An 18,556-nucleotide genomic window follows, 5' to 3' on the forward strand; every position below is an offset into this window, starting at 1 on the left:
CCCTTTCAATATTTCTCGTAGGGCTGGTTTCTTGTTTGCTAATTCTTTTAGGTTTTGTTTGTCCTGCAAGCTTTTTATCTCTCCTTCTGTTTTCAATGACAGCCTAGCTGGATATAGTATTCTTGGCTGCATATTTTTCTCATTTAGTGCTCTGAATATACCATGCCAGTCCTTTCTGGCCTGCCAGGTCTCTGTGGATAGGTCTGTTGCCAATCTAATGTTTCTACCATTTTAGGTTACATACGTCTTCTCTCGAGCTGCTTTCAGGATTTTCTCTTTGTCTCTCAGACTCGTAAGTTTTACTATTAGATGTTGGGGTGTTGACCTATTTTTATTGATTTTGAGGGGGGCTCCCTGTACCTTCTGGATTTTGATGCCTGTTTCCTTCCCCCAAATTAAGGAAGTTCTCTGCTATATTTTGCTCCAATATACCTTCTGCCCCTCTCTGTCATTCTTCTTCTGTGATCCCAATTATTCTAATGTTATTTTGTCTTATGGTATCACTTATCTCTCTAATTCTTCCCTCATGATCTTTTGTTTATCTTTTTTTTTTCCTCAGCTTCTTTATTTTCCATCATTTGGTCTTCTATATCACTAATTCTCTCTTCTGCCTCATTTATCCTAGCAGTTAGAGCTTCCATTTTTTATTGCACCTCATTAATAGCCTTTTTGATTTCAACTTGGTTAGATTTCAGTTCTTTTATTTCTCCAGAAAGGGTTTCTCTAGTAACTTCCATGCTTTTTTCAAGCCCAGCTAGTATCTTTAAAATCGTCATTCTGAACTCTAGTTCCAACATTTTACTAATGTCCGTATTGATTAGGTCCCTGGCAGTCAATACTGCCTCTTTTTCTTTTTCTTGAGGTGATTTTTTTCCATTTTGTCATTTTGTCGACAGGAGAATAGATGAATGAGAGAACAAAATGCTAACAGGGTAACAACGTCCCCAGATAAATATACACTAAACAAATCAGAAGAGATCTTCCAGGAAGACCTTCCAGGAAGGTCATTTTTCTATTCAGAGTTGCTGCTATTCTTTTCTTTGATCTCCTGTTGAGTTTGTAGGTGTTCAGAATGGTTTGATCCCTATCTAGCTGAATTCCTGGGACCAGACAAAATTTAGGTTTCCTACTCCTCCGCCATCTTTCTCCTCCCCTCTCTCTCTTGCTGATTTTAAGATTCTCTCTCTCTTTTTTTTTTTTTTAATTTGTGCTATTTTCATTACTATGTGTCTTGGTGTGGCTCTCCTTGGGTTCATATTTTTGGGGGCTCTCAGTCCTTCTTGGATCTGGATATCTGTTTCCTTCCCTGGGTCAGAGAAGTTTTCAGCTATTATTTCTCCAAATAAGTTTTTTGCCCCTTAGTTTTTCTCTTCTCCTTCTGGGACCCCTATAATGTGAATGTTCACATGCTTGATATTGTCCCAGAGTTCCCCTACCTTTATAATTTTTTAAAAATTCTTTTTCTTTTTACCATTCAGCTTGGGTGCTTTCCACTACCTCCTATTACATAGCTGATCTGTTCTGCATCCTCTAATGTGCTGTTGATTCCCTTTGGTGGACTTTTCATTTTAGTTACTGTATTCTTTAACACTGGTTGTTTTTTACATTTTCTGTTTCTTTTTTGAAGTTCTCACTGAGTTCATCTACTCCTCTCTCACATTGAGTGAGCATCTTTATGACCATACTTTGAACTCTTTATCAGGTAGATTGTTTATCTCCATTTTGTTTTGTTCTTTTTCTGAAGTTTTATGTTGTTTTTTTGTGACCTATTCCTCTGCCTTTTCATTTTATTTGACTTTGTTTGTTCCTATGAAATAGGTGAAAACTCTACTTCTCTGTCTTGACCGAGTGGGCTTGTGTTGGAATTCCCTTGTGTAGACTGCATATGCCTGGCAGGTTTGGCTGGTTTGTTGGATCTGGGTGGGTGTAGGCCAGGGTCTTGGGCCTTTCCATGCTGGGGCCACCCTGCTGGGATGACTAGAGCTTCAGCAAGTATGGTTTGGGGCATTCCTCACAGGGGGTGTCACATTGGGATGGCTGGAACTGAAGTGGGTATGTCCTGGCAGATCCTCAGGTGCTCCATGCCAGGGCCACCCTAGCAGGATGGCTGGAGCCAGGGCAGACACTGGCCAGCATCCTTTTTGCCGGGACACCTGGCAGGATGGATGGAGTTGTAGTGGGCACAGGCTGAAGATTTCCCAGGGAATGCTGTACCACGGCAACCTTGGTGGGATGGCTGTAGCTCAGGTGGCATGGGTGGGGGTGATGCCTTGAGGTGATGGCTGGGGCTGCTGTGGGACAGCTAGAGTGCTTGGACCCTGCTTCCATGTGCTTTGTCAAGGTGGAGGGGGAATGCGAACAGTAGCACTCAGCAGCACCTCCAACCCTGAGGAAAGTTGTAGCAGCTCTCCTACCATTTAGGGCATTGTCTTGGGTTAGTAAACAGCTTTCCTTCACTTACAGCTGGGTTTTTTGTTTTGTTTTGTTTTTTTCTTTTTGCTGTGCTGCTGGTCAAGTGAATCTGTATGTGGGCCCTTCAGTGATATCCCTCCCTACTGAAATTTGTAGCATTGAGGCTGCGGTTCCTGTTATTATTGTGTCTCCATGTCTCCTGCTGTTCTCTTTGTGGTCCCTCCATCCTTTGATGTACAGAAGTTGTTCAGTCAGCCATGAGTTCTTCAGGAAGAGTTGCTCTAAATGTAGGTAGAGTTGGTGAGTCCACTGGAGGAGGTCAGAGTCTTGTTACATTGCCATCTTGGACTCCTCTTAGTATGGACTTTTAAGCAATATTCTTCCAATCCATGAGCATGGAATATCTTTCCATTTATTTGTGCCTTCATGATCTTTCATCAGTGTCTTATAGTTTTTAGAACACAAGTCTTTCACCTCTTGGGTTAAATTTATTTATGGCACTTGTAAATGGGATTGTTTTTTTTAATTTCTCTTCTAGGTTGTTACTAGTGTGTAGGAATGCAAGAGATTTTTATATTGATTTTTGTATCCTTCAGCTTTATTAAATTTGTTCTAACAGCTTTTTGATAGTCTTTTGGTTTTTTTATATATAGAACTATGTCATCTGCAAATAGTGACAGTTCTTCCTGTCCAATTTAGATGCCATTTCTTTTTCTTGCCTAATTGCTCTGGGTAGGACTGCTAATACTTCATTGAATAAAAGTGGCAAGAGTAGACATCCTTGTGTTATTCCTGAAGAAAAAAAAAGGCTTTAAAATTTTAACTGTTGAGTAGGATATTAGCTGGGGGTTTGTCATATATGATCTTAATTATTTTGAGGTATGTGTTTTCTGTTCCCACTTGGTTGGGAGTTTCTTATCAGAAGTGGATGTTGACTTTTGTCAAAATGTTGATCCTTTCTGGCATCTCTGTAATAAAGCCCATTCAGTCATGGTGTATGATTTTTTAATGTATTGTTGAATTCAATTTGGTAATATTTTATTGAGAATTTTTAAAATTTTTATTTAAATTCCAATTACTTAACCTACAGTGTAATGTTAGTTTCAAGTGCACAATACAGAGATTCAATACTTCTCCTATCGAAGCACTAACAGGCCTGACCCTGCTCAGCTTCCAAGATAGATGAGATTGGGCAAGTTCAGGGTGGTATGGCTGTAGACTTATTGAGGATTTTTGCATCTATGTTCATCAGGGCTACTGACCTGTAATTTTCTTGTAGTGTCATCATCTGGTTTTGGTTTCAGGGTAATACTGGCCTAGTGAAATAAGTTTGGAAGTGCTCCTTCCTCTTCTTTTTTTTTTTTTTTTTTTTTTTTTTTGCGTGGGGGGAGAGTTTGGGAAGGATTGGTATGATTTCTTCTTCGAATGACTGATAGAACTTACTAGGGAAGTCATTTGGTCCTGAACTTCTGTGTTTAAGGAGATTTTGGATTACTGATTCAATCTTCTTATTAGTAATCAGTCTGTTAAGATTTTCTATGCATTATTCAGTCTTGGTAGTTGTGTGTTTCTAGGAATTTATCCATGTCTTAGAGGTTGTCTAGTTGGTTGCTGTATGCTTCTTGTTGTTATAGATAAGGTAAATAAGGGTCAGAGAAGTGGTACCAAGTTAGTGTGCCTCCAAAGCCCGTGCTGATCCTAATGGGTAGTCTTGCATAGTTTGTTGACTTCTGTGTGGGTCTGTGTGTGTAACTAGGGACAGCTAAATTTGGATGGGGTGTGAACCTGGCTGTTACTAAAAACCTGGGGAGCAGCTGGGGCAGGAGTCCCACAGTTTCCTACCCCCCACCCCACACCCATCACTACTGTCTTTCTTGATGCTTTCCACAAACAGAACCTCAGGGGAGGCCTGTAGTGTCAGGGTACTGAGTGCCTGAGGCTAGGCAGTTGATGCTGGAACCTTGGAAGGACAGATAAAGGCAGATATTGACTGGGCAGAGGTATTGACTACAATTGTGTTAAAAAAGGAAATGAGCTCTTTCTCAGCTCTTTGCCATTAGTGGTTGCGTGGAGACACCTTTGCGAGATTCCCTATCTAGTCACACCCAGGAAACCATTCCTTCCTGTTGGCTTCACCCTCCCCAACTGGTGGGCACAGCCAGAGACATGGCATAGACATGAGCCCCTGAAATCAATAAAATTGCCTCCCCAAGACAGACACCTGCCAGTACTAAAGAAGGGACATAGGACCTGGTCTCATAAGTCAGGGTCCTAGATCCTTAGTCTTCCTTCATTATCTGCAGGATGTCTCTCCTTGGACACATTATCCAAGGCATCAAAAAGCCTGTAATCTGTCCCTCACCTCATTGGCTCATTTACCCAGATATACTTCCTTTATCTCTTTCCTGATGGGCAGTGTGGCTTCTGGGATGTCTGGTGAGTTATCTTAGCCTTCCTGTTTTCCTCCAGGACTAAGCTCGTGTCAGTCTTCATGAGCATCAATGAAACTTTTTGTAACAGTTTGTCATTCCCTCCCCCCACTGCCTACCCACCCAGTTTACCCTCTTTTGTCCATTCCTCAGTCAAGTGCTAGAATAATCTCATGGTTACCCCACTTGCCCAGCTGGAGAACCAGGAATACTCCCTGTCTCATGTGATGACAGAAAACCCAGAACTCCACCATCTCCAGCCATGACAGGAACAAGGGAGGCACCTGCTTACCCCCAGAGCCATGCACGTGCACCAAGTGCTTCCCTTACTTAGGTATCCTGAGTGTCAGGATGGCCTCAGCCGCCAGCCTCTCACCAAGTTCCTGTCTGTCCTGCTCACTTTATTTCTGACTACCCCCTTTGTGCTATGGGAGGCCCTAGGGAGGCTGTCCAACATCATCAAATCCTGACACTTGGATTATCAGAGGATCAGGGGAGACTCTCACCTGCAGAATTATTTGCACAGAGCCTTGTTCCTTGGAAATGGGGCAGGTTTGCTTTCCGTGATTCTTTTGGAGAAGAGAGAATCCTGTTCAAATTCAGGAAAAAGGTTGCAATTGGATATTTCTCTTAAGCCTTGCTCGGTTGATTAGAAGGCCTTCCTATTTCTGTCCTGGGACTAGAAAAGTGCAGGATAACCTTCCCCTGGCATATGACTGTGGACTGTGGATCAGTCTGACGGTGGCCGGCCTGGGAGTAATGGTGTTAGGGCCCCGAGGGTCCTTGATTGCTTGAGAAAAATCACACTTTGGGCTGTGTGCTAGAAGTAGGGCAGGTAATATCTGGGTGTTTCTAAAAAGGACAACAAAATTCCTTTGAAATTTTGATCTCATCTTATGGTTTTGAAATTTAAATCTCATACTATAAAGAGAATCATAGTTGAATCTGAACCAGAGAAGTGAGGCAGCTTTAACTTGAGAACAGTGTGCGCATACTGGTCTCTCCTCCGACCCGTGCATGTCCATCACTTCAAAGTTTTATAGAAAGTTTTTTTTTTCCCCCCCAGGAAGGCATTCCTGATGAACAGATTTTTGCCTGAGTATCAAATGAGTATTTTCCCTAAAATCATTTCCCAGAAAAGGAGGAGTTCCTTAATAATAAATTCCTTGCAAAGTTTCTCTTATTACACGCTCTTTCTCAATTACTTTGAAAATGGGAGTGTTTGGGAAAGACCCATTCACAAAAATGACCTCAATTGGGCTTAGTTTGGGAGTTATAGTGGAGATCTCCAGAAGAATTGCCATAAAAGGAGCCAAAGGCAAACCCAAAGATTTAGTCATGACTCCCATGATATGAGCTCACTATGAAATATATATGATTTCATTTTAAACAAGTTTTTTAAAGACCCTTTTAAAAAGCAAAATGCGTAAGCAGTTACCTTATGGAGATGATACATAGGCACTTCTGAGGTAGTTGGTGAAACTTGTTAATATTACAAAAGTAGGTACTCAGGACTTGGGAGACTGTTTCCAGCGACAGCTTCATCACACTGTTTCTCCAACAGCTGCATGGCAGGGACAGAAATGAGCTCTGGAAAACTGCTGATTCAAAAAGAGGAACTAGTGATGACACGGAAAAATGCGTTGTCCACGAGCACGCTAAGATCTGGATAGAATTATTTCATAAGTAGGAGGGAAAAATCAGTATATTTGGGTATTGGATATGGTCTGATTTAAAATAGCAACAATAGGTAGACATGCAGCTGTTTAATCAACATTTATAAAATGTATACATTCATGTTCAAGAATTTTCTTTAGATCTCGTCACTGGAAAATTGGGAGATGACTGTGTATTTGGGGCTGCCTTATATTCAAGCCCTGAGATAACTAAGAACCTGATTTCCCTAGTCTGCACTTAATGTGCCTTTTCTGATGTGCTCTTTTTTAAGGCTGAGGCCAATCGTGTTTACTTCATCTTCCTCTCCAGAATAACATCTGAGGACAGGGCTGTTGTCTTTTTGCTGTAACCCCTCCCAAATGGAGTTTTCCCCTCCTGTGGTGTGGGAACGGTTGCTAGTCTATCTTCTCATGGTCCTTGTCTGTGGGATGAGGAGATGGAATAAGATGATCTGTAAGGATCCATCCTGGCTTTAAAAAAAATTTTTTTTTTGAATTTTTGTGTTTTGGCTTACTGAGTGTCTATGTTGCTTTTAAAACTTTTAAGCCCTTGGTGTGTAGGGCTGGGTATCAGGAGACGTTTTCATGTTGGCGGTGAAAAAGAGGCCAAATCCCTGACTGCCCATGGCACTATGCACCCCTGGGTAAAAAGAAACCTGAGACCAGGGCTAAAAAAAATTTCATTAACATATTTGGAAATCTGTTCTGTCTACTCATGCTTCCATTTCTTCCTCTAAACAAGATCTACCAAGCACCTATATCTACCTGGCGTCCTAGGTGCCAGGGACCCAGAGATTGAAAAAAACCCAGGAACCTTCCTCCAGGGGGTGTGGCTCCTAGGTTAGAGAGAGTCAAACACTGGCCAGCAGTGTGGTTGCAAGACACAGAAGGCCCTTAAGTCTGGGGAGAAAATGAGAGAAGAATGAAAGGTCTCATCCAGGAGGATCGTTTGAGTTTCTTCATTAATAAGTAAGAATTTTCTAGCTAAACGAGGGACTGGGACGAGGACTAGGAGAACATATTAGAAGAACAAATCCTGTGCATAGGCTGGGAGGTAAGAGAAAACAGTATGTTCCAGCAACTAGAGAGTGTATCTCTGGAAAGATGATGCAGCCAGAAACGCAAATGTTGGCCATGGGTCAAAGTGGGACAGCGGCAAGCCTTTCATGCTGCTGGTGCTGCCCCCTAGTGGATTGGCAGGAGATGGGAGGGAGCTGGGGGAAGCCATCCTGAAGGAGAGGCCCCAGAGGTGGACAAGTGGGGATGGATCTGTGCACAGGGCAGCAGACGTGGGCATCCCGTGGCAGAACAGCCGGGGACAGGATGTGTGGGATCTGAGTACTCAGGGAAGGTGTCCTGCCCCCAGGCCCTTTGGTCACGAGCTGCCGTGGGCCCGATTCCACCATTAGAGGACATTTCCTTGGGACAAATGAGACTGTAGGAGTTGTGTTAAAATGCATTCTGAGGAAAGAGGGACATATTTACCTCCCTTTCCTCCCTTCCTCCCTCCCTCCCTGTTTGTTTCTTTTTCTTTCTTTTGTTTTTATTTAAATTCCAGTACATTTACCTCCCTTGCAGGTGTTGCTCTATGTGCTTAGAGCAAATGCATGAGCTGAGGGGGAAGGCAGGCTTCTGAGCCAACTCAGATGAGTGCCTAAGGGGATCCTGATGAAGAAACACTGTTCTGGGCTCAGGGCTGGGAACGGGGAATCTTGGGGGCAGGAGCTGGTGATGCAGAGGCTGCGGTGAGGAGGGGGGAAACTCTGAAGAGTTAGCAAGGTCTAGGAAACAGAAGTGATTCACTGTGCACGCCGGCCGCAGAGGTGCTGATGAGCAAGGTTTTCACTAAAAGCAGCTAGGGACAGATGGTGTACACAGCAAAGGATGTGGGCTTTGGGGTCAGGTTAGAGTTGGAACCCCATTGCGCTATTTGTCTAACATATGACGCTGAGCAAGTTGTAAAACCTGAGTCGGCCAATAATTCTGATGCTTACCTCAGAAGAGGTAAGGATTTACTGACCCAACATGAGTGTTTCATAGATGGTACATACATGTTCACCTTTAAACACCCGCACCAGCCTGTGGCCCCTGGTAGGTAATGAGAACTGTCGGGCTTGCAGTGAACATGCAGCCCAGCAATGAGCAGCCAAAACTTGCCAGTCAAAATTCTGCACGTGGAGCTTCTACTTTCTCCGGGGTCCTTAGCTAGGCTCTGAGGCCAGTTGGGAGTCCAGGTGTTCATAAGTCAAATCCACGCTGGCTTGGTCTGAGAGGGAAGAATGGCTGCCTTTCCATTCTTTGCGTGCTCCTGCAGCGTTAGGTTTTTTGTTGTCAGAATCTCAGTGCCTTTGAGAACCTTCTTCCTTAAATATTCCTTTAGGTGATTCATTTAAAGGCATGATCCCCTTCCTGGAAGCTTACAGAACCAACTCCAGAGAAATTTATAGTAATTCATTTAAAAACTGTCACTAGGCCACAGGCTTCTCATGGATGTAGCCAGAACTGCATGGGAAACAGTTTCCTACAGGGACGCGACCGAGATGTGGACGTACTGGTTGTAGCATGGACCTGTTCATTGAGACAATTTTATCCAAGGGGGTCTGGACTCAGTCCAAGGGTGTCGCTCAGCATCTGAACGAGTGCTCTGGGGGATAAACTAGCGATTGCTGGGTAACTCTGGCTACTCTGTCTCTAAAGGATTGTGCGTGGCCCTGGATGATGGGGCCCTTGGAGTGAGATACACTTCATCGGAGGTGGGGTTGTTTTCCCCCACTTTCATTTTTGTACGAGGATTCCCCTATATATCTCACCATGTTATCCTAGTAAGATTGCAGTTTCGCACAAATGCATAAAGGAATCAAGAAATACTATTCAAGTGGGAGATAATTCTCACTAAAAGTTCAAGAATAACACAGGTCTAATTAGACTTTTCTAATATGTTAAGGGACATAACCATAGTGACAAAGAATGAAAGTAGAAGATGGAGGTTTTGGATGACGAAAGATTTCTAAAACTAAGCTATGCTGTCCCGTCTGTTTAAATCTGAAGCCGTTTAAATGGACTTTGCATTTAAAGGCAGATTTTCTCCCTCAGTGGAGACAGAACTATTTTAAGCTGTTGAGAAACCAAGCATCAACAGGGCCACGAACTGCTGACCTGGATTTGGTGGGTTGAGCTGCTGTCTGCTTCCCTGCACGCTCTCCTTTTTCTACCTGAGTTCTGCTTTCCTCCTGCTCTTCTGCTTACTTGGGAACTGGCTGAAGCATCCGACTTAAACATGAACTTAAACAGTTTCTCTGCCCCTGGGCTAGGGCAACAATGCTCTGAGGGAACTCTGTCATCTTTCTGGAAGCAGGATGTACTAGATGCATAATATAAATCAGGATAAGACGAGAGGTACCACAAAGAAGTCAGGCTGAGTGTGTTAGAGCCAAATGAAGGATTTTAAACAAAGGAACGCTTATTAGCCCAAAGCCAGATTTTTGTAACCTGTAGTATATATGTGAAGGGATGAAGTTAACTTGGTTTGTGGATTTGACTCACTGCATATTTTAGATAAATTCACAATGTGAAGATGTGCAAATCTAATAGTTCAGGATTTTCTTCCAGGTGGAATTGTTGCCTTAGTTTTGTAGACTAACCTCGGGGTAGCAGTGGGATGCTGTGTTATCAGTTGGCTTCATGCCTCTCTGTTAAGGAGACTTTAGCAGCGTGGCTACAGACCAGCCACTAGATGGCGCAGTACCTCTGTACTTGGCTGGTCCCTTGGCAGCCCAATAGAAAAAAAATCCACTGGGAGGTGGGACGGTGCTGGGATTCCAGAACTCATCTTGGCAAATTCATTTACCAGTTTTCCAGATTTACAATCTCTTGGTCCATTCTGTGTTATTAAGACCAAGATAATGTATCGATTTTCTTCTAAAACCTATTCCGTTATGCTAAATGGACATTTAAAAAGCCACAGAACCCTCTAAAAGCATCTAGTTCACACTAAGACCCAACAGCAGGAGTGACACTGTTAACTCAAGCATTACATGTAATGACATCACGCTAGTGATCACACACAGAAAAAAATTTAAACAAGAATTTATTTCTTAAATTTACTTGAAAGATTAGAGCTGATACATAAGAATGTTTACAATAACGTTTAGAGTTATGTTAACATAAGACCGATAGCTACAGTAACAATTAGCACATGCAACTCACTACAGAGGTAAAAATACAATACTCTCTCTAGACAAACCTATATGAAGTAGACGGGCGGGGGGTAAAATAGCAAGTGAACTTCAAAGGATTGCACTTACAAGTAAAAGGTACATAGCTAGGATATAAACAGGATACACACCTAATGCTAATCACTGTACTGTAGTACTAGCAAATTGCACACTTATTTAGAGTATACTCAGTAACATATGAGACTAAAGAATTTTCAAATATCTGCCTTTAAAATATCCCTTTGACATCACATTTTGGTATTCATGTTACAGCATTTGAAACGTGTAGTTACCATTCAGACAAAGCTTGTCTCTAAGGGATAAAAGATCTAGAACATCTAGCTATCTCCATTGGTCTTCAATGCATTTTCATCATAATCAAGGGTAAAGCACTGGGTAATGAAGTTAAATAACTAATCCACTTGAAGGAGATGCTGACTGCAAAAAGCTCTTAAAAATTTAGGAAAAAATGGACAACAGTAGGGCACACACCAAGTTGCCTTCTTTTTCTTTTGAATGCAATGTATACGAGAATATCATGCTAATGCATACTAGTAGCACATACGACAAAAAAAAAAAAAGATTAATCGAAAAGATAGTACATTTGGCTCTGGAAAGTTTCTTTTGACTTACATCTCAATTGTTTATAAGTATTCTGAAAAGGAACTGCTGTCAAAAGACTGTCTGAAAGAAGAACTAGCTGTAAGTTGCTAGTTTATACCATCTTTGAAATCCATGAGAATGACCAAATTTATTATTTTTTAAAACTTTTTTTTAGTAATATCTACACCCAAGGTGGGGCTTGAGCCCATGACCCTGAGATCAAGAGTCACATGCCCTTCCAACTGAGCTAGCCAGGCACCCCGACAATCACCAATTCTACATTAAACATAAACACTTGCCATTTGACGGCTCCACATTCTCAATATACAGAAAAGGGCAATGAATTTTTAAAAGCAATCTTACTTAGGCAATAGAATTGAACATGACCTGCAACAGAAAGCTATCCCAGTTAACTTTTAGCAATTGATTTAAAAAATGTTATATAGCTTATTACATTATTACCCATTTCAACAAAACGTTAAGTATATGGTTTAAAAATTTCTTAAAACCAAACATAGGAAAATGATGTAGAATATAACAGAATGGAGGAAGAGCTCTCCTATTTGACTTATATTTGGTCAATACATGCCAATTAACAAATTTTAGAGAATTGTATGATATTATCCTACTTCTACATTATTTGTCATGTTACTAGTTAACTCTGTAGATAGAAAAAAGACATTAAAAATTTTTTTTTGATTTCTACTTACGAAACTAAGATGTTCTACTTAAAGGATGAGCTTTCATAAATAAATGTTTTACAAGTACATTTCTACTTCATGAACCTTGAACTTCACAGTAAGCTAGGAAGATTAGGTAACTTCATGTGTAAGGTTGAAATTAAATGAACAGCTAGGTGGAGAACTGATGTGAACACAGAACGTGTGAATGGTTCTTTTTCCCCTGCTTCTACTTACATGTTGGGTATGTTCCTGAGTGCTGACTGATCCAAGTGAAAAAAAATTTTTTTTTTTTAGATTTTAATGGGTTTTAAGTTTGGGAGTTTTCCCATAGTTGCTCAGCATCATGCCTTTATAAGGGATGAGGGTAGGGTACCAAACACACCAGTAACAGTCAAACTACGATGGCAATACCTGTGGCACACATGCTTATTTTTTACTCCTCTGTGAGGCCAAGTGCATCAGAAGCAGTGCATTAGTTTTGTCCATAGAGAGGCTTTGCCAGCATTACTTTAAAGGAAATTTCTGGATACTCAAGATTTAGTGAGGATCACATCTACTAACATATATAGACTAATTTTCATACAAACCAGATTTGTTTCTCTATGTAAAATACAATTTACATGCCTCAAAACAAATTATCTTAAAAACCTGAAGAAAACCGCACAAATTATCCTAAGACATGGCTTAGGAAAGTAATTTTGTACTTTAAACAAGTTTCATGAATGCTTCTCTTTTGTTGGGCAAAGACCTATCTAATAATACTATCACGTATTAGTAATCAATTCTAGGGCTATTTCTGAATGGATTATTGGTTCAGCAACCATCCATTCAGTATGTCTATAGTGCTCTTGCACCTGGGGGGGGCACTCAGGGCACCATGTTCTATACAAGTTTCAAAAGACTTGCTTATACAGTATTCTTTCTTCAATGACTTCATTCTCATTCCCTTGGATTGTGAGTTTACATTTTATAACTGCTCCCATGCCAAGTACCAACGTCACCCTAGAATTATTCGTAACACTGCTATTTAGCATGAGGAAGGGCAGAGCTGACCATTTTTACAAATAACATGACTACTTACTTGGAGGAAATGAAAAATAAAGCTGATACATATTTCTTGACAGATTCTTAGCAAGATAAATGTAATCTTAGTTTGGATCAGGCTTTGACCAACCTAAATGGTGGTGGTGCCATTATCCTGTAGTGTGACTTTGGGGTCCCTCTGTCCCTATTTGGCTTCTCTGTGTCCAGTCTTCCTCATGTACTTCTCATCCTGTCATTCTGCCACTCTCATGTTGCCTCCACCCCGTCTCACAAAGACCATGTGTGTGAAAGTGCTCTGAAACACAGCAGGCAAGAATATGAAGGATAAGGTCTAATAAACAGAAGGTCTAACAGGAACAATATTCTGAGAGTGTAGTGAGTAGAATTAAATTTCAACTGTCAATGGATACCAACTTTTCTTAGCCTTTTATTCTTGAATAACCTCTACAAAATATTTGAAGTTGTCCTGGTTTTGGTGATTTAATTATGACAGAAAACTGAAACATACTTTCTGCAAATGTACCTGTAGCACTGGTCAGCCACTAATGATTTATGAAAATCTCTTCATACTTCTTGTTCCTGTCTTTAGCCTGCCTCCTTGTCAAATGTGGTGGGTAGGGTATGGCAGAAATGCAAAAGTGGGGTTAAGTGCTAAACTCGAGCCTGGCTCACTTCTCTCTGGGAAGAAAAGAACTTGCAGGGAGAGGTTTAAAATCTAAATCACAATGTGGAACTAAGTAAGTTCCACTTACCTCAGAACTGGCAGATATTAAAATACTATCCCTTAAGTGCCTTTATAACAGGGTATACGCTGTGACATTTACTAACATCAACATGTACATTTTTGGATGGTGCTTTATTTTGGTAAGTAGTGCCCATGTGCTCCTCGTTTGCTTCAAACACTAGAAAAAAAAAACAAAAACCTTTGAATCTTGGCCTACTTAAAAATAAAAACAAAACATTTATCTTCACCTTAAAATGTTTTAATTTAACATTGTATAAAGTGCTTCATCAACCAAATTCTCCAGCATTTTTAACAAAGGGTCAATGTTTATATATATAGAAAAATGTTAATAATTTAAGTCTTTATAAATGGCAAAGAATTTTTAAGATGGCTAACATAGTTTGGCATTCATTCCTAGCTCTTAACTGGGCACTCTGCTGAATTTGTAAATAACGACCGAAAGCAAATTTTGAAAATTTTAGATTACTTAGGATTATATAATATTCAAAAATATTTTTAATTTGCAAAATTCACACTCGAATTCCATTTGTCTAATAACTGGCAGCATCATTACCAATGGAAGAGAATGTCTACTACTCCTGTGGGCGATATTATAATTAAACCCACTATTTTTTTCTTGTTGGTTTTGGTCAGACAACAGAAGCTGGGTTCTTGTAATTATGCCACCTGCAGCTCTACGCTGTCAGCTAAGTAGAGCGTCTAGATCTCACTCATCTGTTTATCTCAGCCACTTTATTTGGTGCCTATTCTCCTTAAAATCGGTATAGCTGTACTAAGTATATCACTGCTTATTATTTAAATACCCTCTGTTTTCTAGCTACCAAAACAAAGTTTTACTTTATAAATTTCAGACAAGCTTTCTGTTTTTCTTCAGTGCAAACATCCTGAAACAGCACAAAATCATTCAGCTATTCAGAGGATGAAATGAGTTCATGTAGTGCTTGAAAGTAGAATCCCAGATATTCTGGAAGGGAAACAGCCCATGTGGGAGGGCAGTTTATTGTTGTCCTCAAGGGCAAATGATCATCTTCAGTGAGTGAAGATTATTTTTATCTGAAATAACAGATAAAATTAGCTTTAGTTTACAGGTACTGCTGAAGTTGTAACAGGAACTAGTCTTCACTGAGGCATGTAGCCACCTCGTCTGACAGTCTGCGGTAGGTAACTTTTAGGCATTCCTTCATCAACTGCAGCCTCCATCCCAACTGTTTCAAATCTCTCCACCTGTCCCTCAGTACGTGGGCCAAAAGCATCTGCTACAGAAATTTCTTGAAACATTTTCATTTGCCCAGATCCATAGGGCTGTGAAATATCTGAAATCTGCTGTTTGAGTCTCACAAAATCTTCTTCACTGACTGATGAAACTTGCTTTGACCTTTCAAAACGTGAAATATCTGGGCTGGTTTCACGTTGACTGCAGTTTTGTTTGAAATACTGTGGCCTGAGCAGACTGCCAACACTGCTCTCTGTGTTCTCTACCAGCTGGAGCTCTTCTGGCCGCTCCTCAGAATCTAACAAGGGTTGGGTGGACTCGGATCTTGAGAAGACTTGGACCGATGGAACCTGGTGTCTGTAGCCACTGTGCACCACTGTGGAATACTGGACAGTGCCCGAAGTGTTTTGTGCGGACTCATTTTCATCGCTGCTAGAAATGCTTGGCCTAGAGGAGGACATGCATGAAGACCCTCCAATACCACTGCTGTGTCCTTCAGTACTAATTTTTTCCTTCTTGAACAGGTCCAGTGATTTCAGATCTTCTGGAAAAGGCTTCTTGTCATTTGCTGCTTCTATTTCCACAACACTTACATCAGTGAAATTACCATCTGAATATATTTGATCTTTTGAATTAAAATTATGCTAAGAAAGAAAGAAAAAATGTATTATTACCTCTGGCATATGTTCATTCAGAAACTCTGAAACATACATATATGGCAAATTCTAGTTAAAACCACAGAGAAATGCATCTCTGAAACTTCTCAGTAATTCCTATGGTGCGGAGATAAGCTGGATCACTGAGCCCTGTCAACTAGCTGAACTACAGATACTGTGGAAATGATTCTGAGAAGCATGAATCAGACTGTATTTCACCAGAACTCCAAATTAATACTGTTGTTCAATTTTGATAAGCTACTGGTGTACAAAGACTACTTCATTACTAGACTATGCAGCCTAGGATTACCAGGATATAAAAACTAGAAAAATCAAACCCAAATGACTTAAGTCTCATAGAAGGTAAGATTAAAATGTGTTCTATATTTTAACATTAAATTCAAGGATTATTAGAAGGTAATGAAGTTCAGTCATTTCACCTTTAAGGAGGTTCAAAGAATTTAGTCTAGGTTTCTAGAAATCATTTCAACAGTATTAAACTGGTATACTGTTAAATTTGATTTTAATATCCTATATAAAATGCTTGTCTTACAACACAGTTACCACAGAGCAGTATTTATACATTAACTTTTCTATTTTGCAAGTTCAATCAAGTTCTTTTCATGTTTACTGAACAGAATAAGGAATATCAGAATATGTTGTGATAATACTTTATTATCATTTACTTTTCAATTTGGGCTCATCATCTGGTTCAACTCTATAAATGTACCCTAACATGCCCGTGTATAAACAAGTCAGAAAAATTGTATCTTACCCTAGGAGGTGTATGAGGTGACCACTGGGCAATATGACTCTTTGAAGGATCTGGAACATTAGGCCAGATATGTTTTTTAATTCTGGAGAGAAAGGAAATATAATGTCTGTAAAACCACAACTAATAAACAACGAATAGTCCCTGATTCTAAACATGAGCTTAATCTAGCATAATGAAAAACTGTTAAGTATTCAAGTTAAACTGAAATAAAATTCTGCAGTAAAAAACAATTAAAAAGTTGAGCCAGGTCACAAAACCTTAGAGTACACCCCTTCCCAACAACAACAAAAAAAAGCAAAAATGTTGAATTTCCAACTAAAACCACATAAAAAATTTTCACATGACTACCAGAAAAAAAATAAATTTCATTTTTTCACAAGAGTATTTAATATAGTTCCTAACCCAAAGTTAGAGATCCCTAAGTGTATATAAGTATACAGGAAGTGAGTCATCTTTAGAATAAGTTCAAATATAAAAATAAAAATGAGTAGTAAGATCTCGACAGACTCTCCTGTGGAAACAACTATAAAATCTGGGTATAATATAAAAAGCAGTAAAGTTAACCTAAACAAAAATAGCAACCAGTCAATGGATGAATTCCTTGAAAGAGACTGAAAGAAAATTTGAAGTAAACTAACATTCTTCCCACAAGAAAATCTCAGGCTCAAATGGTAAATTCTAGCAAACACTTAAAGAGAAATAATACGAATCCTATGTAAACTCTCCCGAAGACAGAGAAGGTAACATGTCCCCATTCATTTGATGAGGTAATCACTATTACCCTGATTTCAAAAGTAGGTGAAGACACCACAAAAACAAAAAAACACAAAAAAAACCCAGTGTCACTCATAAACATAAATGCAAAAATTAAACTGAATCCAGAAAAGTCTGAGAAATGGAAGAACGGTTTAATGTGTGAAAAAAATCAATGAATAAAATTCACCATATATGTAGGAAGGAGAAAAATCATATGATCATCAACAGATGCCAAAAAAGCATTTGCCAAAATTCAACACCCACTCATGACAAAAACTCTCAGCAAAATAGAAATATAAGAGAACTTCCTCAACTTAAAACCAACATCACATGTAATAATCAAAAACTGAACGGCTTTCTCCCTTAAAACTGGTGATAATGTAAAGTTTTACTTAACCAGTATAATAAGAAAAATAACTGAAAACAAACATCAGAATAACCATCTTTACTGGTTAGCAGCGAAAATGCTAAATCCAAAAAGGTACTAGAGTAGATGAATGTATCCCATCTTAGTATACAAGGACAATGTATTTTTTAAACTGCATTTCTATTTCTAGCAATGAACAATTAGAAAATAAAAATTTCTGAAAATGCCATTTAGAATTGTATAAAAAATATTTAGGAATAAGTTTAACATAAGATGTGTAAGGTCTATCTAATGGAAACAACATACTGCAAAAGAAAATTAAAACCTAAAGAGTTCTTAACATATCCCTGAACTGAAAAACATGTGACTTATGAAGATGTGAACTCATGTTCAGATTACAGTTCTTCCCAAAATTGACCTGCAGATTCAATAAAATCTCAATCAACGATGTACAAGATTTTTTTAAAAAGAAATTTCCTTTTCATATAAATATTAATATCAGCTTATCAAAGATTCTAGCCAAAATAATTTTGAAAAATAATAGAATTCTAACTGCTCTCAAAACTTATTATAGAGCAGTAAAAATTAAGACAGTATGGTATTGGGATGAACAGACAGATCAATGGAATAGAATTGAGAGTTCATAAAAAAAACCAGACTTATGTGGATAATTGATTTTGGCAAAGATAGATATCTTTAATACAATGGGGAAAAAAGTATTTTCACTAAATAAAGCTGGAACAACTAAGTGGTATCTATGGAAAAAAAAAATAAATGAACCTTGACCCTGACCTTATACCATGCACAAAAATTCTGAATAGACCACAGACATATGGCTACAATAATTAAAGTTCTAGAGGAAAAGAAAGCAGAACGTATTTGTGACTGACTTAGGCAAAGATTTCCTACATAGGACATAAAACACAAGAATCACAAAAAAACTGATAAAATGGACTTCATCAAAATTAAAAACTTTGTTCTTC

At 39.4% G+C, this 18,556-nt stretch overlaps 1 protein-coding gene across 3 annotated transcripts in view; it reads right to left on the reverse strand.

Annotated features, from left to right (window-relative positions):
• Window positions 1-10,603: 10,603 nt before the first annotated feature.
• IL6ST (interleukin 6 signal transducer) overlaps window positions 10,604-18,556 on the reverse strand; it is a 52,355-nt gene continuing 44,402 nt past the window's right edge. For all 3 annotated transcript variants that reach the window (XM_027607189.2, XM_027607190.2, XM_027607188.2), the window contains 2 exons: window positions 16,451-16,532; window positions 10,604-15,663 (listed from right to left, as the gene is read on the reverse strand). In XM_027607189.2, coding sequence (XP_027462990.1) covers window positions 14,926-15,663; window positions 16,451-16,532 — 820 coding nt within the window. In that variant the 3' untranslated portion in view covers window positions 10,604-14,925. The remainder of the gene's footprint in view (window positions 15,664-16,450; window positions 16,533-18,556) is intronic.

Source organism: Zalophus californianus, chromosome 5, assembly GCF_009762305.2.
Source record: "Zalophus californianus isolate mZalCal1 chromosome 5, mZalCal1.pri.v2, whole genome shotgun sequence".
NCBI lineage: Eukaryota > Metazoa > Chordata > Mammalia > Carnivora > Otariidae > Zalophus > Zalophus californianus.